At 40.4% G+C, this 12,116-nt stretch overlaps 1 protein-coding gene across 1 annotated transcript; it reads left to right on the top strand.

Annotated features, from left to right (window-relative positions):
* The first annotated feature begins 7,644 nt into the window (after positions 1 to 7,644).
* On the top strand, positions 7,645 to 10,974 carry LOC131885305 (T-box transcription factor TBX22-like). The gene is made up of 5 exons (XM_059233322.1): positions 7,645 to 8,015; positions 8,244 to 8,877; positions 9,696 to 9,972; positions 10,038 to 10,205; positions 10,294 to 10,974. The coding sequence occupies exons 1-5, from the start codon at positions 7,895 to 7,897 to the stop codon at positions 10,870 to 10,872; spliced, it is 1,779 nt and encodes a 592-aa protein (XP_059089305.1). The 5' UTR covers positions 7,645 to 7,894; the 3' UTR covers positions 10,873 to 10,974.
* Positions 10,975 to 12,116: the final 1,142 nt, after the last annotated feature.

The following is a 12,116-nucleotide window of genomic DNA, read 5'->3' as shown; positions in this document are numbered from 1 at the left end:
TATCCTTTTGTCTTCAAGTTTCACTTCCCAAAATTAGAGGTTGCGTGAAGCGACGTTACAATAAAGGTCGATCTCACCTCCTGGGATCAATTCCAAAATGTATTATGAGTATGCTTTGATGTCACATTTAACCAAGTCTTTAGCCATTATTCAATTGTGCTACAACCAATACATTGGACAAATAATCCAGGGTACCGAAAACAGAAACAGTTTAAATTATCAGATATAATTAATACAGTACTTATACGTACCACATATGATCGACCAACGAATTAGAGTTGCCAGATCTGACTAGCCCTTGAATGTAGAGTTGATCAGAAATTTAGATCAAAAAATTGTCCAAATTTAACTTAAAGAAGGCTACTGGATCAACCCCTATATGCTCCCTCGAATTGTAGACAAGGGTAAATTTAACGATGAAGGAGCCTGCGAAAGAAAAAAAAGGGGATTTCATAGATTCTCGAAGGCCTGAAGGTGCTCGCAAAACGCATATTGAGCCTCTACGGTCACTATAATCCACCCTAAACCCTGGGTTGGGACAAAGCTCATGAATGCTTTTGAAAACGTACAATATCAGATACCTTTCGTATCTTCTCTGAATAATGTACAATCCCAATCTTTCTAACCTCTCCCAATACGAAAGCTCTCATGATCATGCCCTCAATGTTCCAAGTGAAACACTCTTGGACTTGTTCGACCTTTTGCAAACCAATTGAACTCATTGGAGTCCAAATGGGCGAGGCATATTTAAGTTGGGCTGTACAATCGTCTTGTGCAGAGTTAGCAAACTGAATATCCTTACATAAAATCAATGTTTGCCTGGCTTGCCTATACTTGCTAATGTTCCTTGCAATGATACATGTTAAGTCATTATTTGATTGCTCCCTTGGTCGTTGAGAGATCATCGAGATGAAACTTAAGGTTGAAAAGAACGGTTCTTTCATGGGAAAGTGTTTGGTAATCCAATGTACAACGAGCTATAAGTAAAAGGAAGATGCCTACAACGGTGCAGAACTCGTTTCTGGGGTTTTAACGTCAGCTAATATTTTGTACATGGTTTATTGACTGAGTGTATGACTATTTATATGGGATTGAGGACGCCTGTTTGAGGTTGGCTGGGAAGGCGCTACAATTTTTTCTTTTATTGCTTGCTTTTTCGCAGCATTTTCCAACTGTTTCAGAGAAAGTAATCCACAGTCAGCGATGAGAAAAATTCGAGATTGGTCGAATATCTGCCACTTTCTGCCACAAGTGGCAGAAAATGGCAGAAAGTGGTAAAAATTGAAAGAAATTGATGGAAGGTGGTCATAAATGGCCGCCGGTGATTATAATGGCCGATCTTGATTTTAAAAGGTGTCAAAGACAAGAAAGATCATAGGGTTTGGATAATTATTCATGTGTCCTTTGCTAAAAAGCAAATTGGTTTAGCATTAGCTGAAATGCAAAATGTTCCTCGAATATTGATATTTAAACAGTTTGATTGAATTGATATTAGTATCCATTGATTACTGGCGGTATCCAATGTCTAGCCACAAAAAGTATAGCACTTTTCATCGTCATCAAAATGGCTATTTAATGACATATAACTTTTTTAAATGCAATTGCCGTCATTTTAACTCAAGAAGGTCTAGGACAATGGCAACCCTGACTCATATTGATTGCGATTGCGGTGGCAAAATTATTATGCCATTTTCTGCCACCATTTTCTGCCAGGTGGTAGAAACGGTCTTTTAATAATTTCTCATCCCTGTCCACAGTGCTATTAAAATGAAAGGTTAAAGTTAATTTATTTCGTACCTTTTAAAATTTACATAATAGTTAGTATACCAACGATTTCTGATAATATTTTCCTTTTTTACGGACTTCCTTACCGCTACTGGTGATGGAATCCCAACCAATCCAAAATGAAATATTTAGGACATTCATTTAGCGTTATTCTCATAAACTATTTGTTCCGACCACAAATTAGATTTGGCAGATCTGGCTAGCCCTGGAATATAGGGTTCATCAGGAATTATGATCAATAAAATATCTGACCCTGACTTTAAGGTTACTGCTATGTAGATCAACGCCTACGAATACCTTACGAATGTGAGAAGGAAGCATATTAAACAATGAAGGAGCCAGAGAAAGAAGAGAGGTGGACTTCATTGTTCTAATTAGTCTTGAGAGGCCTTGAAGGTGCCTCCAAACTTGGGTTTGGACGAAGCTCATTAATATTTTTGAAACGTATACAATATTGGATACCTTTCATACCTCTTCTGAATAATTTACGTAAGCACAGTCCCAACTTCTTTCATCTCTCCCAAGACAATCCCAGCTCTCTCATTCCTGTGGTTTTCAGCCATCTTTGGACCTGTTCGATTTTTTGTTGAAAAATACAGATATATTGAGGAGCGATTTAAGTTACCTAAAGGAAAGCATAACCAGAGCAACTGGCAAGGGCTATGTCCTATATCTAATGATAAACATGAATCCAATGAATGAATGGATTGTTTCTTTAGCAAAAAACCTCAGCCAATCACTTGCCAACTCCTTGCTTAAGGTGATTTTGATTGGATTAGATTTGTTGGAGTTGCTTTTGAAACGAGGTCCATAGGTTGAGAGTTGAGACCGTTCAAAATTTGGATGGACCTTATGGCCTTCAAGAGTTTAATGGAGATTAGAAGCAAATCACACAATGATCTCAAAACTAAGGCTTGGTTTCTGTGAATCAAATGTGCTTTACCATGGTTGCTTGCCAACCAAAATGTTAGTTTGAGTCTTCGTTTCATCAATAGCACACTTCACTTCGATCACGTTTTCCTGAGTTACTTTCTTGCTCACACAGGGCAAAACACAAACGCGACATCATAAAAATTGATAAGGCTTCCCAGAAATGATGGGTTGCTTAACTGGACTGAAAGGGATCAGAGATAAAGGGAAATCAATCCCACTCCTCCTCAGGTTTTTGTTGGTGTCCTGAAAGTCGGATAAAAGTTATAACAACTGACTTCAGACACTTTGAGTTAACTATTGACCAATCCCTTGCCTTGAAATCATACTCTATGTATACGAATAGTACCACTTTGTTCCTTAGGGACTGAATCAGACTTCATAAACAATTATTCACACATCATGCACTGTCATTTAGCCTACTCATTAGCACTTTTTTATAAGGGATTTGGGTATGAAAGTGCTACTTTCTTACAAAAATTTCTCTTAGTTCAAGAATTTGACCTAGAGTGTGAACTTCTAGAAATATGGATTGCGAATGAACTTTCATCATGTCTACCATGTTCCTCGAGAACAGTTTTAGGCTCGAACCTGGCCAAGTTCATCTATTCAACAAGATCTTGTGGTCGTATGATGTGCTCATTTGGAATAAAGTGAAGGGTTTAGGAGATAATATTTTTTTGCTTCCGTTCGCAGTCCACATATCTAGAAGTCCGTGCCTAGAGTCAGCAATGCCTAATATGCTACAAAGCAATGGATTTTTTTTCATGCCAAGACGCATTTAAAATGACAATTTCTCAAAAACGGGATGGGCCACGAGATTATCTTTTACATTTTCTTGCTCCAAGATCTTAACCCTACAAGAAAACAGGGAAAACAGGGCATGTGAATGCCATTGAATTTTTGTATTTATGGCAAATATCGCCCTTGGGCCAGGAGAGCTTGAAAACCTCAAGTTTCTGATGGCCTCTGAAGCATCTTGATCTGTGACTCCAAGTCATTTAACTTGACTCGACTCGCCAATCTCAACGGACTCTTCAATAGGCCAATAAGCGGTTGTTGCCATACTCAATAGAGTTGAAAACACTAGAGGACTGATCTCCAAGCTTATTAGCCATAACCTCTACATTGTTAATGGCTTCACCATCGACCTCAAAAGGTCCTACAGGGTACTTCATCTTTCTCTTAGAGTTTGCAAGGGATGAAAAAGCCTTTGGATTCGACCTGACCTCCTCAAACACTCTACTCCGTTTTCAAATGGTCATTTTCGATGGAGGCCTTAATCTTACCCTGAACTACATCTAACTTTTTTGAGTGACTAGCTATAATTACTGGATTCGAATTGCTCTTAAGTCTTTTTTGCTCGTTTGAAACTCATTTTGAACAAAGTCTTCCTATATTTTGGAAATTTTGTCCTTGTCCCACCTTTCGGAACACATTCAGATATTGCTAAACAGGAGCAAAATTCCTCATAAACTGAGACTAATTTAAGAATTGCTGCATCTATGAATGATTCCTGTTTCAGAATTGAAACGAGATCTAGTTCTTTAAAAACTTTATAAACCATCTTTAGATAAATTTTAGCGGCTTTTTTCAATCACATGTCTTGGTTTAAATGCATACTTGAATGCATACTTGAATGCATATTTTGGGTGTAAATGCATATTTGAGCGAAGCGTATATTTTGATCAGTTTTTATGCATATTACCTGCACGGCATAAAATTGATCCTTCAAATGCATATTTTGGCCTCTTGATACAAGAGGTATATTTTTCTTGATTTGAACAAAAGCATTATCCATAAGCTTTAAATAGTAGCCAAAACGAATGCTCATTTAGTCATTCACATCGGAATGATATTTGAATCTGTCAGACATACAATTTTGATCACTCTCAAAAGTCAATTTAACTAGAGACTCTAATTTTATCTAAAAATCGATTCGCCTTATGGCAACCCTGTTCATGGTCGGTTGTTGTGGCAAAGTACAAACTCCATATCAGGCTTGACTAGAATTTCTTGATCAATGTCTTGCATCAATGCAAAATCCCCTTCCCAGCACGTCAAAGCTATAGTCAGACGTGAAAACGTATTGAAAAGGCATGTAAGCTTAATTCAAAGGTATTTTTAATGAGTCAAAAGATTTCTATTTTTTTGCCATTTTCTACCACCTTTTTCGCCACCTTTTTGCCACCTTTTTGGGGCAGGATTCCAGCGGTTTGTGCATCTCTGCACTCTTTCTATCTTATTCAACCTCTCTGCAAACATTACGGCCCTGATTAGGCATCATATTTGAGATGCCACTGGACTACTGATTTGAAAATGGACATGAGTGTTCGGTATATCCATGTGTAAGTTTGGAAAGCCTTGGTCATTTGCAATACCGCATTTGCAAGCCCCACTTAACCCAACGCACAATCATGTTCTTCTTTGGTAATAAAAATTTTGAACTGTTTCTTGTTTTTCCGATTCTTTTTGCGTTGACTTAGTATTATTATGAAGTCAGATATTTCTTTTTATTACTGTGGAACCCCTGAAGTACTGTAATTGTATGTAACTTCGACCAACACTCGTTTTGCGAACACTTTTGACTACGTAAGTAACGACTAGAAATCATAGTACGTTACTTGAATTCATGCAAATATCTTAATCTTAATGAACGAAATACTTTAGTGTGAATACAGTCGAACTTTGATTTAACGCTAAATTTCCATTTATCGATATTTTTGGTGCTTACCAAATACTGTATTTACTTCATGGCAAGTCTCGATTTAACGACCTGGTCTCCTCTGAGGGACAATATCATTCAATTGAAGTTCGACTGCATATCAGTCTTACAAACGATTGAGCCCACTAGCTCAGTGAATTCTAAAATTTCTTCGCCTTTTTAAACAAACTACTTAGCAAGAAACCAGACCTTTAAACGGCAGATGGCAATAGGTTCAGAAATTGATGACACCAATTTGAAACAATCAAAATAGGAATGATTTTAGTTTGGTTTTGGTGTCTGAAAATTGCAGTTTTCTTTACTGATTTTGAGGGAAGCCTATTACCGTCCATGGTACACTTGAACTCCATCCATGGAATTTGTCCGTACACATTGTAAATGTGAATCTTGGGTGCAAATCATAATCAACCTACCACAGTGGTAAAAATACCCTTTACAGTTTTGACGGAAATTCCCAAACACATCTTGGCATTTTTCTACCTCCCAAAATCATAGGAAACAACTTTGATTTTACTACTTTATGGAATTAAAGCCGAAATGAAAAACTTATATACGTAAAAGTATTATAAAAACCAAAACTTTCAAAAACCTACTCCATGTAAATTGGGAGCACACTTAGTTAGCTCTTGAATACAAACTATGATATCATCTATTTCACCGCTACATAGTAAAAAGGGATTTAGTGGTCCAAATTTCATCATTTTTAGCCCCAAAGTGCCCCGGTTATTTGTTACTTCAATTTTCCAAAGAATTAATATTGATTTCATTATCACAAAAATAAAAGATTATTTTTCTTTTTCTTGCATAGTCTGCAATAGCTGAAAATGCTAAATATTGTCACTTAAAACACACTAAAAGTGTTATCTTTGAAAATGTATTTTACAATCATCAAGAGTACACTTAGTTACGCATTCACTTCAGAAGACAATACATACAACAGACAATGTTATAGATTTGGCCATTTCTTGAAGACTGTGTTGAAACTGATTAAAAATAGCTTCTTTATGATTTTAATGATATTTGTGAAATGTTCAGTAACCACTCAACTAAATGTCTTTGGGTCGGTTCTAAAGTAAATTTACAAAAAGCTGCTTTTTTGAGGATTTTATGTATGGTTGTAAATGGTTTTAAGTTATTATGAAATTATGCAAGAAAAAGAAAAAAAATCTTTTATTTTCGTTGTAATGAAAATCAATATTAATTCTTTGGAAAATTGAAGTACCATATAACCGGGGCATTTTGGGGCTAAAAACGATGAAATTTAGACCACTAAATCCCATGCAACTGAGTAGCGGCGAAATAGATGATATCATAATTTGTATTCCAGAGCTAACTAAGTGTGCTCCCAATTTACATGGAGTAGGTTTTTGAAAGTGTTAGTTTCTATAATACTTTTAGGTATGTAAGTTTTTTATGTGGGCTAGAATTCCATCAAGTAATAAAATCAAAGTTGTGCCCAATGATTTTTTGAGGTAGAAAAAAGGCAAACTATGTTTGGGAATTTCTCTGGAAACTTGATAGGGCCTTTTGAACACCGAGCTACGTTTTACAACGACCAAGCTATTGCGATTTGTAGAGGCAATAAAGTGAGTGGTGCAACCTGGATAAAAGGAATCGGATTTTTTTGCAACCTACCGGAAAGGTGGTCTTTTTAAACTTTTAAACGAGATAATTTTTACACTCGTTGGCCACAGATTACAGATTTGTCGCGTTCTCACTGGAAAATAATGCAACCATCTACTCGTTTTCAACAAGTTGCTTCTGCAGTTCTCAGTTTCGTGGCTTTCATCTTATCTTAGGGATTCCTTGATTAAAGTTACTGATGAGTACTCTCATCATCTCGACCATTCCAAAACTCCTAATACCATAAAAGGGATCTCTGCTTACTGTTGATCGGGCTTGAAAGTGCTCTTGTAGCCTCGTTTGCATGAAATATTCTGATCAGGCGTCAACCGCCCCCTTGTCCCCCCTCTCCTCGATCCATCTATCCGTTTGAGAAAGAAGACGAAGTCGTGGTATATTCAGTAGTCAGCGTTGTCAGAATATCAGGGGGGAGCTTCTAACTCAACGTTAGGCTAGTTGGTTGGTTGAGTGGTTGGTTGTGCCCGATGGATGAGAGACGAGCCTGAGCACAAGTTGAAGGCTGCTACTGCTTCGCTCGCTTATCAAGTGGTTTCAGGTATTGGTAGGTGGTAGGCGCAAACGAGCGAAACCCGCAAGCAAGCACTCACATTACAGTCACACATTCATACCTTCGGGAATAGTGAATAGCACAAGAAAACCCGACATGTTTCCAGTCATCTTCAATTGCAATTACCCTCTTCGGGTGCAGGTGTGGTCTCGTTCTACTAATACCAACCAATTGGAACAACAGCACCAATAGTCCTCAGAGCGGAGTTGCGATTCGATTTGGTCGATTTGGGTGTGTATGTGGGTGTGGGTGTGAGGGTGAAAATGTCAGAAACTGAAGCCAGTGATGGAAGTTCCAGCGTGTTCCCCAAAAGCTTTTCGATTGAGGCTATCATGGAACGAAACAAGTTGGAAGTGAAACACAATCTTATTCGTTTGGCGAGAGGCAAGTTTGTATCTCCATCCTTTTAGCACGATTATTATGCAGCATCTTCATATCAAGACGATCGAGCTCGCAAATCCCGCACTCCTATGCATGTACAGACATAGTCTGGAGTGGCAGTAGTCCGAAGAGAGGTTGGCATTTCAATTTAAGAAAGTGTTCTTTCCCACCGCTCTTTTCGAGTCGCATCATCATTTTTAAGCGTTTCACGTTGTTTTGTTGTTGTTTTAGATGGTCTCCTGTGCCAAGTGTCCCGCTCGGAAACGACCCAGGGTGCCATTTATGATGATAAAACAGGGGTCACCAGGGACAAAAGGTCCGCCGCTAACATTCGGTTCCCTGCCCACTCTAGGTGGGATCCTCCAGAGAGTCTCGCCAATGAAGATCCCACCCTAGCAGGAACAGGAGCAGGACGACCAAGACAAATGAAATTGCCAAACGAACAAATCGACAGAGCGAAAGTGGAAGATGAGAACAATATTACCATCCCACAAGCGTGCTCTGGCCGCGACGAAGTGCGTTCCAAGTTCGATGTGACTGTTCCTGTGGGACCTGAAGCCCATTCTCCAATGTGGCGGCAAGTTGTCTCTTCACTTCCACTAAATGGGACGAGGATCTGTGAGACGAAAGAACACGACCCAGAAGAAGGAGAGGGAAACAAGAAGAAGAACGAGAGGAGGAAGGAGGAGGAAGAAGAAGAAAAAGAAGAAGAGGAGCAGCAACCCAAAGAAGAACTCGAAGAGGAGGAGCAACTTTGTCCACCAAATGAGGAGTTATCGCGAGCGGAGTGTCATTTAGAGACGCGCGAACTTTGGGAAAAGTTCCATGAACTTGGAACCGAGATGATCATCACAAAGACGGGAAGGTAGGAATGGATGAATGACACCAGGCTATAACTTGGCGAAATCCAACCAAACTTTCTAGTCTATCACAACAAGCCAACCGCTCAGAAAGATAAGACTTTTCAAACTGAGGGTAGTAGGGACTCCGGATTAATGTATGAGGGAGAGAGTGCCCTCTCAACATGGCCGCCACAAAAGGGATCTGTGTTCCAAGGGCAACATTCACTTGCATAGAACAGTTGTTGTCCGAAGTGTTTTTAGTGGTACAATCCGTCTCAAGGGACAACATTAAATTTTCATGATTTGTTCCAACCTACACTGGCCAATCTAACTAGCTACTAGCTAGCAAGCTAGCTATTTCGTGGGTCTTGTGGCATATCACTTGGGGTCATAAGTGGTTGTTCCATTGCTGTTAGAATTCCCCCTCAATTTCTCCATCAACGAAATCAATAGTTACTTTCTGTTCAGCTACACTGTTCTGTAGAACCTTACAAGGAAACTCTGTTCTAGTAATATTTAACGCTGGACTTGCTTGGCAAACATCCCTAGTTTGGTGTGGCTGGTTAATAGGGACCGCATAGCATTGGCTCGATCTCCACGACTCTCTTGAGAATAAAGTGATGCTCAGACGAAGTGTGAAGGTTTCATAAGTTAGTCACTGACAGGTCAGCCAGCAAGGCCATGCAGTTCGATCTCCGTGGTCCATGGAGAATCTCTTGACAACCACATATCACTCTCAAAATGCAATTCTCACTCGTTCAAAGCTTCAAGCTAAAAGCGAGAGAGCTAGATAAAAGCTCTTTTTCGTTTGGCATTAGCTGATTGGAATTTGAATCTGCAGGAGGATGTTTCCAACTGTCCGGTGTAGTTTTTCGAGACTGAACCCGAGGGCCACGTATAACGTGGTTCTAGACATAATTCCATGCGATAACAAGAGATATCGTTACGCTTATCATCGGTCTTCATGGTTGGTGGCCGGTAAAGCGGATCCACCTCCTCCCTACCGATTCTACACGCATCCCGATGGTCCAGTCTCTGGGGAGCAATTGCTTTCCAGGCAAGTGGTGTCGTTCGAAAAAGTCAAACTCACAAATAACGAGATGGACAAAACCGGACAGGTATGGATGGGATTGAACATGAAGCGGTTTGCGAAATCCTCCTTCGAATAGCGTCTCTCTTTAAGATCATCCTCAATTCGATGCACAAGTTCCAGCCTCGGATTCACTTGGTCCAATGTGATGGAACCAGACGGCATGATGGGATCGTCGACGTGTTAAGGGAAAGAAACCGAAAGACGTTTGTGTTCCCCGTAACGGCTTTTACTGCAGTCACTGCATATCAGAACCAATTGGTGAGTCAATTTGCTTTCTCCAATGACTAGATGGAAGTTTTCCCGGCCAAAGTTTTCTCTAGCTGTCATTTTGTCTTTCCTTGTCCAGATTACACGCTTGAAAATCGACAGCAACCCCTTTGCCAAGGGATTTAGAGATTCGTCACGTTTGTTAGAATTCGACCGTGACAGCCAGTCGTCTCCTCCAGCTCATCTGATGGCGTTCCACGGATTGGAATCGTCTTCCCCCAGCCTCGACACGAACAGTTCCAGCTCGTTTGAAGACATCCAGAGATTGCACTCCTTCTCAGTTCCCAGTCCGTCGCCATTGCCCATCCAAGGCAATCTCATCTCAACCCTCTACAACTTGAGAAAAACTCAGCTATTGACGAAAGTTCCCTCGTCCGTCCCGCCGTCCATGTTGTCCTCCCTTCAAGTTTGGTCCCAATGGCTTCAACTTCAGCACCAAATCCAGGCTATGCTTGTGTTCCAGGCTCAACAACGACAACTTCGGCATCCGCCTCTTTCCTCTGGCTTCAACTCGTTTCAGGGTGACCAAATGGAATCGAGACAAATCCGTTACTCGCCCTACGATCTGTCGGCGAGGCGGCTCCCTGGTCCTCGTGCTATGGCCTCGACTCCATCCCCGCCTCCTCCTCCTCCTCCGACCCCACCTCAGTCCCCTTGAGATGTTAAACTTACTCAAAATGTGTATGAAACATGCTGTGATAATGTCGACATCCAACCAAATAATGGGGCTCTGACTCCAAAATTAAACAAAGAAACTGCATCCTCCCTCCCTTTAGACTCAATTTCAAGAAAGTCCATTTCCTGAGCCAAATTCTAAAAGTTGGCCCAACAGTCTCCTTCCAATCAAAGTGTACATAGACTTGAGCACAGAGTAGCTAGTCGTAAGTGTTCATTCAAGGGATGGGAAAGGAAGTAGATTGCTCTGCATGGCGCCATGTTCCAATTCCAGAATTGGCATAATTATGGTTCGACGTGCAATTCTTGACGTGGCAAGGCGTCATTTCTGTCGCCTCCATGGCTGACTTCATTATATTCCAAAGAAACAAAGGGAGAAAAAATGCTCTGAGTGGATGGATGGATGTTCATACACTCCTTTTTCTGTACTCTATTGAACATGTACATTCATGTAAGAAAGACAGTCGCCGGTTTCGCTCAACCACGAAGCATTTCAGAGCTCACTTCACCAAATCTAATTCAGAGCTCAATTGACACGCGAAGAAGATAATGAAATAGGAGCGGACGTTCGTTCACTCGTTTTTACCCTTGCCTCTCAGTGGGATGGAAATATAGAGGTACTGTACGTAATGATGACGAGAACACACACCTGATTGAGCGACGGAGAGTCTTCATTAATCATGAATGATTCAAAGAAAATCATGTTGGCGTTGAGCCATTGAAATCGAGCCTTCCCCCTCCTCCGTCGTCTCCTTCTTCTCCTTTGGCACACATGCTTCACAATCAATACTGGTAGAAACATTACTTGCACACCAAGTACTAGAAGGTATCACATGCCAAATACTTCACAAGTAAAAAAGGCACGGAATCTCAGGGGTAATGGAATGACGTTGACGAAACTGGTTGGGATTTGAGAATGCGAAAGATTGCGTGCAAAACTGTTCAAACTCGTTCCTTTTTCTTACATGTAATAGGTAATGCTCGTATTACTGGGTGCCTTTCGTTGGGTGTTTTGATAGTACAGGCCCGATTTCACGGTAGGTACTTTTGAAACACCTTTCGGAAAGGATGAGAAGTAGAAGAGTTGATTACCAAATAGCGATTTCAGAAATTGTCAATCAGGCACATGCAAAAAAGAAATTGATATTCCCAGAAGCATGCGTGATGAACAATGAAGCCATTCAATTTCCTAGGGGTCTAGCTGTCGAGCCAAGTTTTACTTTGGTA

This window comes from Tigriopus californicus, chromosome 8, assembly GCF_007210705.1.
Source record: "Tigriopus californicus strain San Diego chromosome 8, Tcal_SD_v2.1, whole genome shotgun sequence".
Taxonomy (NCBI): Eukaryota; Metazoa; Arthropoda; class Copepoda; order Harpacticoida; family Harpacticidae; genus Tigriopus; species Tigriopus californicus.
Note: the sequence above shows the minus strand (reverse complement) of the source record. Positions and strands in the feature narration are given on the sequence as shown.